This window comes from Orcinus orca, chromosome 19, assembly GCF_937001465.1.
Source record: "Orcinus orca chromosome 19, mOrcOrc1.1, whole genome shotgun sequence".
In the NCBI taxonomy this organism is placed as follows: Eukaryota; Metazoa; Chordata; class Mammalia; order Artiodactyla; family Delphinidae; genus Orcinus; species Orcinus orca.
In genome coordinates this window covers 46,332,893-46,351,069 of record NC_064577.1, presented here as the reverse complement: position 1 = coordinate 46,351,069, position 18,177 = coordinate 46,332,893, and the positions used below count along the sequence as shown (strand labels likewise).

The 18,177-nt window shown below is 38.4% G+C and overlaps 1 protein-coding gene across 14 annotated transcripts in view; it reads left to right on the top strand.

Annotated features, from left to right (window-relative positions):
• SPAG9 (sperm associated antigen 9) overlaps positions 1 to 16,281 on the top strand; it is a 140,702-nt gene extending 124,421 nt beyond the window's left edge. For 10 of the 14 annotated variants that reach the window (XM_033410927.2, XM_033410926.2, XM_012537737.3 and 7 more), the window contains 7 exons: positions 914 to 1,062; positions 2,058 to 2,229; positions 4,155 to 4,268; positions 5,628 to 5,666; positions 6,588 to 6,764; positions 10,193 to 10,342; positions 12,650 to 16,281. In XM_033410927.2, the coding sequence (XP_033266818.1) occupies positions 914 to 1,062; positions 2,058 to 2,229; positions 4,155 to 4,268; positions 5,628 to 5,666; positions 6,588 to 6,764; positions 10,193 to 10,342; positions 12,650 to 12,765 (917 nt within the window). In that variant the 3' untranslated portion in view covers positions 12,766 to 16,281. Of the gene's footprint in view, positions 1 to 913; positions 1,063 to 2,057; positions 2,230 to 4,154; positions 4,269 to 5,627; positions 5,667 to 6,587; positions 6,765 to 10,192; positions 10,343 to 10,525; positions 10,689 to 12,649 lie in introns of those variants that run through there. The other 4 variants (XM_004282553.3, XM_004282555.3, XM_012537738.3 and 1 more) reach the window with 2 other exon arrangements.
• Positions 16,282 to 18,177: the final 1,896 nt, after the last annotated feature.

Below are 18,177 nucleotides of genomic sequence, written 5' to 3'. Positions count from 1 at the left end.
TGTAAAGTCCTACATTTGGGTTCAGAAGAGTAGATGGAGGAGATATGTCTGAAGAGTGATATCAAACTCAATACGAGTTAACATCCCAAGCCTCATAGAAATTAGTCCAGAGCAGGGCTGGTGATAATCCTGCTCCACTCTAGTAGATCAACATTAAATGGATCTGGACAAAGCGGAGTTAGGATGAAGTTTCCATAAACTGTGGTGTGCTTGGTTTTGAAAGGAGAAGACAGGGCGGTAGCAATGAAGTGGGACTGGATTTATTCTGTGTTTCCATTAGACAAAGCTATAGATTAATGAGTGGTTACATACAAGAAGGCAGGCAGACTTCAGCTAGGTATGGGGAATATTTTAAAGACAATTATAGCTTTCTTACAATGGAACAGCTGCTTTGTGAGGTAGTATGTTTTCTTTCACTGAAATTGTTCAAGCAAAACAAGCTTACAGTGGTTGGTTCTCATTTGTATGTATTTCTGTCATCACTAAAATTATAGTATGCATAATTCCTAAAGTGTTAGCAATGCATTGCCCTTGACTTCTAGCCAAGAAGATATATCAAAATGCAAGTGAGCGAGAGCAGTATTATCCCCAAAATAACCTTAAATCCATTCTAATTCTTAAAATATTATTATAAACAGGTAACTTATAACTGATTTATCACATCACTGCTCTTGAGAGCATGGGGGTCCAGGTACTGGGTGACAGGTTGAACCATATGACCTTTGAGGTCTCTTCCAACTTTGCAGTTTATAGAACAAAAGAACTCAATCTCTGTAAATATACACTGAATACATGGTATCCGGGGGATGCTTCATCAATAAATTTAATTACACACCCACATAGAATGTTTCTTGAATTAAAATTGAGTAAAAGGTAGTGTGCATAAACTAATCATCTGTTTCTTATTTTAAAGACGGGCAGTGGGATTTGTCAAACTATCACTTGTTAGATCTTGGACGACCTCACCATTCCATCCGATGCATGACTGTGGTACATGACAAAGTTTGGTGTGGCTATAGGAACAAAATTTATGTGGTTCAGCCAAAGGCCATGAAAATAGAGGCAAGTTAACCCATGTTTTCTGTACTTAACTGAATTTGTATTACCTGAAGACCCTAAGGCTTAATTATTTTCTTCTTTAGAAATTGTTACCTGAATCTGCGTGTTTTGGGGTACTCCGGTGATATTTTGGATGAATTCTCAGCTTTCTGTGTTACTTTACTTCTCCTTCTGCTTTTGACTATGAGTAGGGGAAGTGGTTTTTTAAAAAGGAAGGAAGATTCACACATGAATGACTAAATGTGTGTCTGAGTATCCGTAGATGCATACATGTATTATTTGAATACATGGTTCTTGAAATGTTTAGTTATGTAGAGGTGATCTGAGAGCAGGACCCTCAAGTCTCCCCCGCTACTCAGTGTGTATCCAGGCAAATCCGTATATGTGTCACAGACTGAGGAATAATATTGCAGTGGGAATTTGTTGTAAAAACAAAAACCTCTTAGCATTAGCATTGTTTTCTTAAAGTTTTGCTACAATACATAAATTTATTCTAATTGTTTAAGAAAAGAAAAACAGTAGGAAATTTTTAAGATGAAAGTTCTGTCCCAAATCCTGTTCCCAACCCTAGAAGTTCCATTTGGCATTTATGTTTTAGATGTATTCCTTACATGCGGATATCTATACACACACATACAGCATTGTAAGTTCCTTTTTGTTTAATTATAAACAGGATCTTATTTTGTGTATTGCTCTGTAACAGTACAAAATCCTGAGGTTAAATTCAATCTTTTTGTTGAATGCTGTTACATAGAATGGATGTGTCAGCATTGCTTTCATAAGTTGATATCCTACACAGTGCTGAAATCCAACATCCTTTAGTTCTTCTTCATTTTGTTTTGCAGTCTAGGATAATAGCAATTGTGTATATAAGAGTAACATATTTAGGCTCCTCTTTTAATATATAGTCTGCCAAATTATTGTGCAAATTTGCACAGTTTTTAAACACGAACTCCTACATAATAAAAGTAACATTGTGATTGAACAATCTTTTCTAGAAATCATTTGATGCACACCCCAGGAAGGAGAGCCAAGTGCGGCAGCTTGCCTGGGTGGGTGATGGCGTGTGGGTCTCCATTCGTTTGGATTCCACACTCCGTCTCTATCATGCACACACTTATCAACATCTGCAGGATGTGGACATTGAGCCTTATGTAAGCAAAATGCTAGGTAAGCTTCTAAAGCATTTTATCTTTGTCAGTCAAAGAAAATGGTTTATTTTTAAATGGTCTCAAATGCTGGGTTGAACCAATGAGTAAGTTGCCTCAGGAATAGTGAGCTCTTATCACTGAAAGAGTCAGGCAAATGCTCCATCTACCCTGTGGTTCTTGACAGAAACTTGGGATCATTTCTGACTCCTCTCTTGTTCTCCACATCTAACCCATCAGCAGGAACTGTCAAGTCTTCCCCCAGAATATCTTAAATCAGTTACGTCTTTTGTTTTGTTTTGACCACGCCATGCAGCTTTCGGGATCTTTGTTCCCCAACCAGATATTGAACCCAGGCCCTGGCAATGAAACTGCTGAGTCCTAACCACTGGACTACCAGGGAATGCCCTTAAATTAGTTACATCTTTATATCTACCACTATTCCCACAGGCCAGGTCACCATTCTTTCCTCCCCAGACGACTGTGAGCCTCTTAACTGGTCTTCCTATCTCCACTCCAGTCAGCTTTCTGCATAGTAACCAGTGTGCAGATATCACTGAGACATACCTCCACTTATGCAATGCCAGCCACTTTCAGAATATTCTTGTCTTTAGGTGAGATGACATTTTGTGACGTTATCAGAAGAACTTAAATGGTCTGGACCTCTCTCCTTGCTCACTCTGTTCTGCCCACACGGACCTAAACTCAACAAGTTCTTTCCCATTTCAAGGCCCTCACATGTGCTGTATCCTCTGTCTGAGAAGTTTTTCTTAGTCCCTTTTTACTTGGCTTTCAGGGCATAGCTTATGTGTCACATCCAGAAGAGACCTTTCCTGATCTCCCAGTTTTATTTAGGACCTCTTATACTTTTTCTTCATGGGCTTATCATTACTGTGGTTGTACCAGTATCATACATACTGTCTCTCTCCCCGACAGAACTTAATCTTCATGAAGGGCAGGGACTATCTTTGGTTTGTCCCTTGCAGTATCCTTAGCATCCCAGTCCAGTGCTGTATGACTATTAGGGATGTCACAAATGATTTCTTTATGAAGAGAGGTTGAACTGCATCAGTGGTTTTTAACTTTTTTAGAGTCGTCGCCCTCAGGAAACCTGATGTGCCCTCTCCCTTGAATCAGCCGTATATACACATAGACGTAAACTAATTTCAGGAATATACTTTGCCCATAAGTTAAAGAAAGATCTCTAGCTTAGACTATTTAAGGTTCCTTCTAACACTGTGATTCTATGATCATACTCTCATTTCTAGTAAGTAGAACTTATGAGTAACTAAATGCTGTTTGTCTTAAATGTATTATCTGTTTAATAATTTTGCCTCTCAAATCCCTGAAAATAAGATCAGTTTTAAAATTCCCTTGAAATAAAAAAGTGCATTTATTCTTCCTAAATTACATGCATGTGGTATCCTAAAATTTCTAAACTGCTTTAGACTCAAATATATAAACAAGGAAAGAATATAGGTTTTGTTAGCAAAGATTGTTTCTTACCTGTGAAAAGAAAATTAAGGCAAGCAAGAACTCTCTCCGTTTATAAAATGGAAGGACATTTAATTTCCCCAATCTAGTAAACTGTTTTTGTTGAGGTTTTTTTGTTTTGTGTTGTGTTTTGGTTGGTTTGGTTTGGTTTTGCAGCTCCTTAAGTAAATCCTGTATCATATTTCCTGATCCACAGCATCTTCCTTCTGAATGATAATGTAATGCCAGCCACTTTTAGAGTTTTCTTTTTCCATTAACCGTGAATTGTCAGATAGATGATAAAGCCAAATGAGCGTTCGCCTTCATTGATGTGCACCTTCTTCAGGAAACATCCAACTAGCTCTGGTCACATTTCCTCTCTGCTATATTAGTCCAGCTACTCTTAGGGACTTGGAACCTAAAACATCATCTGCTCTAGTTTTTCAATAAAATGTCTTCTCTCCCGTCATACAGGTACTGGAAAACTGGGCTTCTCTTTTGTGAGGATCACAGCTCTTATGGTGTCTTGCAATCGTTTGTGGGTAGGGACAGGAAACGGTGTCATTATCTCCATCCCATTGACAGAAAGTAAGTACGTTTTTAGGTAACTGTCACAGGAGAGTTGTGGGGAACAGCCTTGTCTGGAATTCAGGTAGAAGGAATTGTTTAGTTATTGGCAAATCTGTGGTAATTCAGAAAGTCAAACTGATGGCAGAGATCTAACTATTGTTCCTTCACTCTTTCTATGAAATTTATAGACTCTAGCAAGTATATCAGGACCAATATTTACAGTTAAAAGTTTTTCATTGTGAGAAACTCTTTCTCATTTCAGGAATCATGGTCCTGTTTCATCTCAAATAATGGTTGATGTCCATTTTTTCTTTCAGCTTTATTGTACTAGTATCCAGAAACATTACCTAACTATCTAATATCCTAGTTTTCCATATCTCTGTGGCAGTTAGTTTAGGATATTCCATTTGGCTTAAGAGTTGTGGGAGAAGTTTCTTAGGAGGCCAGCAAATCCTTCCTGACATTGGAGACAAGACATCTACCTCTGTTTGAAAAGAATGTGAACAATATGTACATTGTATGTTTTTTATATTTGCTTCATTATTATTATTTTTGTGAACAAAATGTGCATTGTATGTTTTTCATATTATGTTCCATTACATTGATCATTCATTAAATAAGTGTTTTTGTGCTGCAGAATTCATGGGCAGGGAATGATTTGAAATAAAAGTGCAATAAGTCCATAAAATAAGTCAATAAATAAACACCTCAGAATTTTCAGGGGAAAGGAGGAGGACTGGATGGTGGTATATCTGGAGCCTTTAAAGAACCTAAATTATTATTTTTTTTGGCCACACCGCGAGGCTTGTGGGATTTTAGTTCCCCAGCCAGGCAGAGAACCCGTGCCCCTGGCAGTGGAAGCAGGAGCCCTAACCACTGGACCACCAATTTAAAGAACCTAAATTCTTAATCCCAGCTGTATTTTCTACTACAACAACTTATAAATCTACATGTTTAGATCACTTCTTATATCTTAAGAGATTCCAGGATCCCCAGAGTTCATTTCAGTTCTTTACAGACCAGAGTTCCATCTTAGCATAGTTACTTGCACGGGATTTCTTAAAGAAAAGGGGGAAATATTCGCATTTAGAAAATGTTCCCCAGTAAGTTCTCATTCACTTAAATTGCTTTATAATTAAGAAAAGCAAAATCACAGTAAATAAATTGTCCTTTTTGAGCAGAGATATTCTTTAGAGGCTTTGGTAAGAACTTTGTGTGTTTCTTGGTATTATACCGAGTTGGATTTTGTTAATTTAGTTAGGAGTTTTGAGCTCCTGAGTTGCCAGATAGAAGACGCTGAGAGTGGCATCTCATAGTAATCCTTCTCCTCCCTGTCATGCACCTCTCCATGTCCCCTTTCCTCCTTTCTCACTTTAGCCGTAATCCTCCACCAGGGACGTTTACTGGGGCTGAGGGGTAAGTGCAGATCCTGAACCACACTCTTCTTTCTGGCTTCTCATGGCCACCGTGAGGCCGTTCTCACGTCTCTAGATACCCTCTTGAATGTTCCTAAATGTCATCCACTTGCAGTCACTGCATTGCAGCAGGTGTTTTTTTGTTTTTGTTTTTTTTTAATGTTTGTTACGTGGCCTCCAAGCTACTGCTCAGCAGCTTAGTCTGTTTATCATCTTTCGTTGCAGCTGACCTTCCTTTCAGACTTTGTTTTCCCTCCAATAAAAACACGAAACATCTCTGAAAACTGTCATTAATCTACATTGTTTACTCCTGTTACCAATCATGTTTCTTTCCTTTACTTACTGGTCCATGGAATGGGGATGTTTTGTGAGTCTGGTCATTCTAAAATAATTCAGCAAACGATCAGTCTGGTGTAAATAAAAGCTACTCTATTGTACTGGATGGATCCTTTTAAACACAACTTTTTACTGCCCCTCAAGGGAGATATTCTTACCACAAGGGAGAAAAAAATCAAAAGATAAACTATAAAAATTCTGCTAAAAAATATACCTATTTACTTTAAGCTATATAACCGGTTAGTTTTCTAAAATGAGGATTAAAAAACAAAACAGACATACCTAAGAAATCTTTTCTTTTATTAACTAAAATGATTTTTTTTAATTAATAGATGTGTTTAAAAAGTAAACTTAGCTATTGCTAGACTGGCAAAATCCCCTACTCCATTTACTGAGAAACTTAAAAATAACTAGCATGCTGTATATCTTTTTTTTTTTCCAGCTTTGTCTTGAGTTGGCATTGCTGCCCTTGTTTTATCTCAACTGGCTGTAGCTTTTAGATAATATCATAAGGATTAACCAGTAATCTCTTGCATCATGACTGTTTTCTAGGGGAAAATATTTGGTGTTTGGTTTTCTATTGTAGCAAATAAAACCTCAGGAGCATCAGGAAATCGTCCTGGAAGTGTCATCCGTGTATATGGTGATGAAAACAGTGATAAAGTGACACCAGGGACATTTATACCCTATTGTTCAATGGCACATGCACAGCTTTGCTTCCATGGGCACAGGGATGCTGTGAAATTCTTTGTGGCAGTCCCAGGTGAGTTAGATTATTCTATTGAGAAGTTGTTTGTCCAATTGACTGTTGAACAATGTGCATTTGAACTGCACTGATCCCCTTATACACAGATTGTTTTCAGTAGTGAACACTACACTACTACATGATCCATGGTTGGTTGAATCTTTGGATGCAGACTGTGGACACAGAGGAACCATGAATATGGAGGGCTGACTATTAATTTCACTCAGATTTTTGACTGCGCAGAGGGTCAGTGCCCCAACCCCTGCATTATTCAAGGGCCAACTGTAATTGTCTGTCCCTTGGTTCCTCTTCCTAGTCTAATACTAAGTACTGAAATGACTGAAAAACTCCAGTATAACACATGAAGTGTTCTATAACGGAGGTATGAATAAAGTGCTATAGAGATACTTGATAGAAGCTGTTTTGGAATCTCTCCTCTACCCCAAAAACAAACTTGATTTTAGACTTCTTTACTTTTGAAAAGCAATGGTATTATTTTGTCACTGCAGAATGCCGAAAATGGTTTTGGCCTCATAAAGGAGATTTCTAGAAAGAAGTCCCTATCATCAAGGCTATATTCAGGAAGAGATGGAAAATGTGCTCTGATACCTTTAGCGCTGTGCCAAGAAACAGCAGGAGTCTGGGGTTCTGGGCCTTTACCACTTGCCTTGTTGTCTTGAGCAAATTGCTTAACCTCTGATACTCATTTCTTTACTTCCTAAGTGGATGTGATTAATATCTGCTCTGCCAACCTCATTTGTTGTAAAGATTAATGAAAGGGCTTTGGGAACTATAAAGCACCATCCAGATGAAAGGTGGCAGTGATGACGTCCAGTGAAAAATGTTCTGTCCCTTGAGAATACTAAAGTGATGTTACTGATCATCTGTAAGCAGGACCTATGTTTTGGATTTTTTTTCCCTGTAAGAGGCAAGTTTAGGAGTTAGACAAAGTTCAAATCTGGCTTTGCCACACCAACTGTGTGATGTTGGACATGGTGGTATCTCAGTGTATTAGGGTTCTGCCGAGGAACAGAACCAATAGGGTATGTGCGTGTGCGTGTGTGCGTTCGTGTGTGTGTGTGTGTGTGTGTGTGTGTGTGTGTGTGTATGAGAGCGAGCGAGCGAGTGCAAAGAGGGGGAGGGAGGGAGAGAGAGATTGATTTAATTTAAGGAATTGGTTCATATGATTATGGGGGCTGGCAATTCTGAAATCTGCAGAGAAGGCTGGAAGGCTGGAGGCCTAGGAAAGAGCTGATGTTTGCAGCTCAAATGTAAAGGCAGCCCGGAGGCAGAATTCCCTTTTCCTTGAGGGACCTCTCTTTTTCTCTTAAGGCCTTCAGCTGATTGGCCCACCCACATTATGGAGAGTAATCTGCTTTACTCAAAGTCCACTGATTTAAAGGTTCATTATTTCTGAAAAAGTACCTTCACAGCAGTATCTAGACTAGAGTTTGAGCAAATGTCTCGGCACCAGAGCCAAGACATTTGACACATAAAATTAGCCACTATAATTTTTCCCAAGGATGTTCCAAAGATTAAATGATTAAATGTATATAGTATAGGGTTGGCATATGGTACCCTAACCAATTATTCAGTATTCTTAACAACATGGTAATGAACTTCTTGAAATGTACATGTATATTTTTGTATAGTTATTTCCTCAGAATAAACTTATAGAAATGGAATTTTTTTTAATTTATTTTTTGGCTGTGTTGGGTCTTAGTTGTGGCACGTGGGATCTTTCGTTGTGGCTCATGGGCTCTTGTTGCAATGCGCAGGCTCCTCTGTAGTTGTGGCATGCGGGCTCTCTAGTTGTGGCATGCAGGCTGCAGATTGTGTGGGCTCTCTATTTGTGGCGCAGGGGCTTCAGAGCATGTAGGCTCTGTAGTTGTGGCATGCGGGCTCAGTAGTTGTGGCACATGGGCACATGCCCTGCGGCATGTGGGATCTTAGTTCCCCGACCAGGGATCGAACCAGCGTCCCCTGCATTGCACGACGGATTCTTAACCACTGGACCACCAGGGAAGTTCCTTTTCTTGCTTTTTTTTTTTTTTTAAAAAAATAATGCCATAGAGTCCCTTTGAGTCTCCTTTATATTTCTCTAATCCCCTTCCCTTCCTTCTTCCCTGTCCATCTATAACCACTATCCTGAAGTTGAAATTTATCCTTCTGCCCATGTTTTTGTATTTTTACTACATTGGAACATAAACAATATATAGTAATTTTTGTATTTTTAAGTCTTATGTTACATATATATTATTCTGCAAATTATTTCTCATTTTTGAGATTTGTTAATATTTATGCATAAAAATCTAGTTCATTCATTTAACCGTGATATTCTAATATCTGAATAAATATGCTACCTTTTATCCATTCTCCTATAGATCAACTTCTAGGCTTTTTCTCTGTTTTCCCTCCACTATTAAAAAACAGTACTGCAGTAGACCTTCTTGTGCATATGGGAGAGACTTTTCTGTTGGGTATAAATCTGGAAGTGGAATTGGCAACATTGTTGTTTGTTGGCCAGTTGGCCCTAAGGGTTAAACCATTCAGGATGGCCTTAATATCATACCACTGTGCTCTTGCTTCTGTGGCAAAACTAACTAGTCTGCTAACAGAAGTTATCTCTAGCAGGCTTGATTTCTTCTAGAGTATAATTGAATAACGCATGAATGAGGCACTGTGAAAATAAATCAAACTGTCCTATCCATGTCCAACATAAATTGTTTATAAAGTGTTTCACATCATGGGACTCTGTCCTGTTATCACCCAGAGGCGTGGTCTGTGTAGTTCGACCAAAGGACAGCAGACCTGGCAAGAAAAAATACCCCACACTCATAGAGGTTATAGTGTCAATGATATTTCAAGGTTTTTCTCTATCATTTCATGCTTAAAGATTCTACATTAGAACTTAAATGTTAGAACAAATTACACATTACCCAGTAATTTTATTTGCATAATCTAAATTAAAAATAAGATGTACTTTTCTTAAATATGAGGAAACCATGGATTTGAAATCAATTCAAATATTAATTATGAATATCCAAATTCATAAGGCTTAAGTTGAAGACTTTTCTGTCTCTTACATAAACACACATGTACCCTTCCAGGGGAGAGATCTTTCCACTACCCCTCAGATAAAACAATGTATATTATAATAGTCTGAAGTAGGCAGCTAAGACCAGCTGAGCCACATATAGATTTCATACTGGATTCTGGACCTATTTCTGTTTTAGTACAAAATAGCTTTACTTGGATTTCAAATTGGGCTTTCATGACCTTTATAGATGTTTTCTGATCATGCAGAGGCTTCTAACATCCCTAGTACTTTGGCTGTATTAGAATGTACTTACCTTGTTCAGCTTTCTGAAAATATTCAGAAAAAATGAGTCTCTCCCACCCCAATCCTTGATAAGTAATATTCACTTCTGTTCCTGTATAAATAGGTCAAGTCATCAGCCCACAGAGTGGCAGCAGTGGCACAGATCTAACAGTTGACAGAGCAGGGCCATCTGCACAGGAGCCTGGCAGCCAGACACCCTTGAAGTCTATGCTTGTCATCAGTGGAGGAGAGGGCTACATTGACTTCCGAATGGGTAGGTCATTGCTTCTGGGGGCTTTGTTTCCACTGTTCCGTGATGTGGATTTTCACCCACAGTAAGCAAGAAACTCAGATACATGATTTCTAAGAGGTTTTCTTTGAACTCTTTACTTGGAAAATGATTTTATATTTCTTTTTTTCCTACTTTCATGATTTTTTTTTTCCTTTTTATACCAAGGTGTGTTTATTTGAAGGAGCATTAGAAAACAGCAGGGTTTGGTCGTATGTTGAGGTATATGTGAAGAGCATATGGAGTCAGAAGGCCTTGGGGAAATCATTCAACCTCCCAGAACCTCAGTTTCCTCACCTGCAAAGTGGAGAAATAAAAATACTTCATAAAGTGTTGTTTGTAACCAAATTCATTTCATTTGTTCATTTTCTCACCTTGTAAACAATAATTAGCTACTGTGTACCTGTTAGCCTTGAGCATGAGATACAAAAACAAATCAGACAAAGTCTCCCTCCAGTAAGTTACAGAACAATACAGAGATAGAAACATGTTAATAAATTACAGTGTTACAGATGCTCTGATGGGGAGTAGTCAGTTTTTCCTAGGGGTAGGGGAAGAAGGAAGTCAAGAAATGATGCTTGAGATGACTCAGTACTGAAGAGCATGAGTCTGAAGAATTGGGGTGGGGATGGTATGGGGAAGGCTGGGGAGACTGACATTCCAAGGTAAGAGATAGCTTGACCAAGGCTTAGAAATGTGAAACCACCTTAGCTGAAGAAAAACTACTTAAAAATGACTGGAACATGGAGTAGAAGCAAATATAAATTTGACCAGAGATAAATCTAGAAATGGAGGGAGGGGCTGGATTATGGAAGGCCTTTATATACCTAATTAAGGAGTTTGCACTTTAAAGCAAAGGAAAATTATTGGAGGACTTTAAATAGAAGAGCAATATGATTATATGTGTGTGTAAATGGATTGGAGGTGTAAGACTAGAGGTAGGGAATGGGTTAGGAAAAAATAAATGAGTAAGGTAGAAACGGTAGGAGTAGACTAGCACTGTGATGGGGAATTGGTAACTGACAGAATGTGAAGGAAGAGGTAGTGATCCATTTACTTAGAGTTAATGACTATCAGAACAGAAGCAGCAGATCTGGAGGGAGTGGAATGAGGAGTTCTGTGTTGGACATGTTGACCTTGGAGTGCATGGAAGTTGGGAGTTATCTAGGTGGAAGATATCTACCGGGCTTTTGGGTATAAGGGTTTCATATCTCAGGAAGGATATATAATATGAGGACTACTGACACGCAGTGGTACTAAAAGTCACAAGGGTTGATGAGTTCACCCAAGGAGAGTATGTAGGGGCCAGAAGAAGAGGTTCTAGGATAGAGCCCTGCTTTAATACTGCACTTAAAGAATCATGAGTGCTTATGAAGGGATCTCAGAAAGAATGGCCAGAGAGGTTTCAAAGAAAACACTTGTGGAAGTGTTGTGCTTTGTAAACTGTAAAGCACTGTGATGTAAATTTATTTATTTGCTATAAATAAAGGAACCTTTTGGACTGGCCTAAAATCACAATGATTGAAAAAGTTTCTAAACGTAAGGCCTTAGAGAATATAATGTTGTAGACTGGCGACTAAAACTTCAGTTTTAATTCTGTTAAAAAAAAAGAATATAAAATTTAGGGTCATATAAATGACAGTGTGCCACATGTAATTAGTTATAAACTAAAATTTCTGATGCAGAAGGCTTGTTGACACATTTTTAAGGCAGGGCTTTTAATGTTAAGGTTAGGAATGGTGATGTCAGTAGGAATGGAGTCACTTCAAAGTGAACTGACTGTTGGTGCAGAATTCCTTTATAGAGAGAGATGGCCTTCACTCGGCTGGATGATTTGGAACTTCTTCTTCGATTGCAACATGGTAGCCTGAACCATACTAAAGAGTATGTCAGTAAAATCTTTATGTGGTCTTTTCATTTCCACTAAAAATTTCTAAAAATTGCTTAACCAGGTTTGTCAGTATCTCTAGGTAATCCAGCCTGAAAAGCAGAATTTGTCTTAAAGCATAGGTTGATTTTAATAGTAAGTATACTTTTTTAAAATTGAACTTTTTTTTGTTCCATTTCCTTTTTCGTACCCTGTAATATTTTAGCTATGAGAAATTGATCTCAGTAGTCTCTTTCAGAAGTTAGGCAGTGAGGATTGTGACGCATGGCATTTCTTTTACGGTGTTCTCTGAAATGGGCGGCAGACGAGTCTTATGCATGCTGCTCATGGACTAACCGTGAGTCTGATGTGCATCAGCCTGTATCTTCAAAATGCTTAACCGGAGTCTCCGTTTCATCCACCAGGTGATGAAGGTGGAGAATCAGAGCTTCTTGGAGAGGATCTTCCACTCGAGCCTTCTGTCGCCAAAGCGGAAAGGAGTCACTTGATAGTGTGGCAAGTGATGTATGGTAGTGAGTGAACCCATAGGAAACAGGTGGCGACGGGGAAGCCATCTCTTCTGCATGGTTTATTTTCCCTTTTTCCCTTTATTTAATGCTCTCTTTGTGAAATAAGTTTCACCACATAATGTATGAGCATTTTTTTTCTGTTAACTATGCTATAAAATCTGTCCTACTGTAACAATACAGGAACTAGCTGTTTTACTGCACCAGTGTTATAGGCAATTTCAGTATATTATGAACAAATCAAAGAATGTTTACTTTCTGCAAACTGGTGAATTTTAGAAAGCAATCCAGTTGTGGTTTACTCTGCCACAGCTAATGTCACTTACTTCATTTGACGGGGTCACTGTTTAGCTATCACTCATAATGAAATTAATGGAAACACTTGATAAATGAAACTGTACCATTAAGTACAATAGTAAAGTTTTCCCCTATGTATTATAAAATTGACACAAACTAATATCAGGTAGATTATCAGGATTTATCTAAATGTCCCGAGAGGGCTAAAAGCTAACTGTAAATTACTTTAACTTTCACTTTCAAATCTGACAAATCTTGTTTATATGGTATATAAAACTTTGTTTTCATCAGATTTTGCGGGGGGGGGATTTTATATTAAAGAAATTAAGACTACACTATTTAAATAAAAGTTTCTTGTTTCTGACTTATTAGAGCTCTAAAGTTTATGAGGCCTGCTTCTCTGAATAGTCTGTTTTTTTTGTTTGCTTGTTTGTTTGCTTTTGAGACTAGTCTCACTCATTTTCACACTGACATGTTTGAAAGGTTTATTATTTATAAGGCTTAGAAGAGACACTTCAGCAATGGGAGGATTTTGTTTTAAGGAAATTGTGTTTTGGATTTCTGTATCAATGGATGATGGTGGTTGCATGAGTTTTCTTCCGTGTAAAAAATCCACTTGTTTACCAGTTGTTCTTGGACTGCTCTTATCAGTTAGTAAGAGTAAAGCTGTAGTGGTGATGGAGTATGGCCTAATGAACTGAACGAGAGATTTAATTAGAAACGGTATTTTCCCTTGTTCTGTATAAAACTACACAACTGCCAGTACTTGATATTCTGTATGTAAATGGTATTTAAGCTTTTGTGCCCTTTTGAGATTAAAATGCCATCCTCAATGAAGAAGACTTTGAAGGAGAAGAAGACAAAATAGCATAAAGTAAAAGTTGACATTACAATCTTTTCACTCACAATGCCCATTTAAAAAATACAGTCCGGGTATAATTGACTTTCTTGTTTAATAAGTTTAAAAAAACCATTATGCTGCAGTTTTTTTCCCTCTCAGCCTTCTTGAAAATTTATGATTTATCATTCTTAATCCATTACTTTAAGCAAAACTAAATATAAGTTTAAACACTGTCTTAAAATATGAGGTTATTGGACAAAGGCCCCCCAGTCATCGGAAGGACTGCTTCAGGAAAAGGAAACAACAGAAGTCTCAGATTGTCTAAGCATCCTTAAGGACCAATGACTTTTTTTCTGAACTGTAATGGAAAGATATTTGTAAAAAGTACTACCAGTGTCTTTTAAGCATATACATGATTAGGCTAGATTATAAAGTGCACAGGATTTAATGCGTCAGAGGAGGCCTTTGGATCCATTTGGCCACAGGTGTCTATAAGCACATTATGTACACAGTACAATTGTGGCCACTTTAGATGGCTAGGAGAAAAAAAACTTTTGGTAAAAGCTGTATTAAAAGGATACTTTTTTTACTTGAGCTACTTAGTCACTTTTTTCAGGGCACCAAAACTTAGGTCACTTTTCTATAGCTTTTAAGCTATGTTTTTATTTTATTTTATTTTATTTTATGAATCTGAGCCACTGTTGGCAATACCTTAAAAAAAACCCACATTATTAAATATTTTGGAGGAATGTTGTATAAATTCACAAAAAAGAGACACCAAAGTGTTTGGGAATTTTAATCCCAAGAAGTAAACATCCCAGAATCAGACCCCATGTACTGTTTGGTCTTTTACATGTTTCTATGACTGACTGTAATTTAGGAAATCAGGAGTTAAAGATGAAAAATGCAAACATGTTACAATGGTTGTTTATTGCTCTTTTTAAGCTTACCGGCTTTAACTTAAGGAATATAGGTGTGTAGCTATTTTATCTAAAATTGTCAGATATCTGTGGCCCTGTTTAACTTCAGGGACTAGAGAGTACAAAAATGTCTGTAAAATTTGTTTTAAGAGCTTGTCTTTATGTTTGTAATTTCAGTTAAATATTTTTTGCAGATCGCTTTACTTCCACCTTTTCCCCCAACAATAGGCTTATATTCTTGTAGCGTTCACTTTGGTCAAGGTGGTAGCCTTAGGAAGAAAATGCCAAAATGTAAGCTTCTTGTAAGCAGCGAGTGGTTGGTGTAATTGCCTATAGCTACCACATCAGTGGTAAAGAAGAGGCTTGAGTACCTCAGGTTGGTCTCTCCATGTAAAAAAAAAATTACCCCTGTTGGAAGAAATAAGGAATACCTGAGAATTTTCTCATTCTGTTATGTTTGGGTTATGTGTGATGTTGAACCATGTGAAATTTCCGATGTTCAAACATTGCTGATTTACAAAAATGACAGTATCATATACATCAACGTAATACTCACTGCTCAATGCAGGTTCAAATCCCTATGAGGCAAAGGGATAATATTCTTTAGGAACTCAGTTTTGAGTGTTTTTTTCTAATTTGTGTGGATCTAAATTTTTAAAATAGGAATGAATATCTTAATAGCTGCAGCTTGTTGAGAGTGTAAAACATTTTGAGTGCAAAATATGCAGCACATAACTTTTCACACGAAGCGTGTTTGCATAGAAAAGGTTAAGATATATTCTCTCAGTTTCTGTGTTGTTCATTTCTTGTAAAGGTCTTCCTGCGTGTGAGAATGGACCCTTTAACATAGGTTGCCTTAGTGACAAAACAAAGCAAAACAATTGTCTCATAATACTAACTGTCCTAAAGAACGTGTGTCTTGCAAATGCTGTGGAACTGAATATTTATTTCCTTGTGAGTATTATGACCATTACCAAAGGATTCAACCAGATTTAGGGCTCTTCTTAATTGATCACGTTGAGAAAGGGACTCGTTTGGGTCCCAGTTTGTACTAAGGGAAGAGAAGAGAAGAGAAGAGAGAATTAAATGTGGAAATCATAAATGCTTTTCTAACAGGGTTATGCTATTTTGTAACACTAAATGTCTTTTCTTTTCTTTTAAAAAAATTAAGTTTTTATTATTAATTTTGTCATACACTTCTCAACACTTGAATATATTTTAGCCATTTTATGGTCTGAATTTGTTTTTTGTCCAGGACATTTTATTCAGAATTTTACTTGCCTCTATAATCTTAAAAATGGGTTCTAGAGGGTCCCACTTGCTGTTTCTTTAGAGGCTGATGCTTCATTTCTATGAGCAAAAAGCTCATTTAGCAATGTAGTTATTTCAGTATTTATTTCTATCATGGAATCCCTGGGGTTCAGAATGTAACTTTGTACATGAAATATATATAAATATGTATATGAAACACGTATGAGGAGTGTGTTTTGTTTTGTTTTTGCCTTTCCTAGGGGTCTGACCTGATTTATATTTGAAAGTCCAATAATCATCTCCCATCGAACATGTCATTTCCAAGGGTCAGGACTGTCGCCATTGGGCACTGGCTGAGGGTGAGCAGTGAGCAGTACATGAAGAACATGTTTGCTTGGCTCACGTGTTTAGGTGACATATGAATAATAGACAATAGGGCTTTCTGGAAATGTGGGCGAGCTGAGTAACAAGCCACATATGATACCAAGGCATACCATTTGCCAGACTACTCAGTAATAAGAGGCAGGCTGTAATGTAGATGTTACTAATATGGTGTGCTTATTGTGATCCATTTGCTTGGGAGAGACTCTGGAAGGAAGGATGATTATAAAGCTACTCATGTGGTAGCACAGTGTGAATCCATCTTCAGTGCAGTGGTATTTAGTCTAATGTCATGTGCTTTGTTTACAAGGTTGTGGGGTTCTGACATGATAGTAGAAGTCGTCCTGATCGGCATGTGATAGGACAGTTCACTAGATGAAGGCACAGCCACCTCTCCAGTGAGGTTGGATGCTCGAGAATATAATGAATAGCCTGTCTCATTCCTACTCTACAGGACCTAACCTAACTGCCCCTCAGTCCTTTGGGGCCTGCTTGCGGCGCACGGGCCTCTCACTGTTGCGGCCTCTCCCGTTGCGGAGCACAGGCTCCGGACGCGCAGGCTCAGCGGCCATGGCTCACGGGCCCAGCCGCTCCGCGGCATGTGGGATCTTCCCGGACCGGGGCACGAACCCGTGTCCCTGAATCGGCAGGCGGACTCTCAACCACTGCGCCACCAGGGAAGCCCTGGAAGCTTTTTTTGAGCCTCATTTAATCGTGTTCCTCATTCAGCCAGTCTCTAGTGAGAGACTACAGTAACAGCGCAGGACAGCAAACGTTCATATTAATTTTATTGAGGGAACAGGACAGGAGCCCTGTAGTCTTACCTGGAACTGTAGCCCTCAGTCCCACCCAGTGGTGAGACTCTCTTTCCAAACTTAGTGGAGGGCTTCCCACCCACAGCTCAGGGTGGGCAGCAACTTCACAGAAAAGCTGCAGTTCTCAACCAGGCCAGGAGAGGGAGGTGTGGCCAAAATCACCGAGGAGCTAGTTCCAGAATGAAATTATTTCCTTCTTCGTCTCACCTCAGGAGTATCAGATTCTACTAGTGTGTTTGGTAAAACAGTTACCCTGGTGATTCTGATCCTTCTATTGGGAATAGCTGCTTAAGAGGAACTCAAGCAGCCCAGCTGGATTCACAAACATCTGTTTTCCAGGAGCGCAAAGCTTCTTCATTCTTAGCCATTTATTACCAGCACATGGTGACCTGCTAGCAGGTTCACCCCACACTCAACCCAATGCTCTTTCCTTTTTGATTTATGGATAATTGAAGTTTAGGGTACTTTGAACTTACTGCTACATTAAAAGCTTAAAGGGAATATTTCATCTCCATTCATTTGGTAAGGCTATTTTTTTCATAGAAAAAACTATTACCTTTTAGTTGTTATGACTAGCTTGCATATGCATAACATCTAATAATTTTCTCAAGGTGTTTACTCCATAAATTCACAGGTGATCCACAGAGCCACCCTTTGGAGTATATTATTGTCCTCAGGTGAACCAGAGGCCTAGCCACAGGAGGGGCCTTGCCCGTTGGTAAACAGGTCTAGCTGAGATAAGTGAAGTCCCAGGGTCCTCATATAATCAGAGGTATAACCAGACTAACTCCACACTAGAGGCTACTGCAAGTGTGTTGGGAAAAGTATTAGATCCCAGATCAGGAGATTTGGGGTTAAGTCCTGAGTCTACTGTTCCCTAATTTTGCGACCCTTCACTAGTCACTTAACTATTCTGTTTCC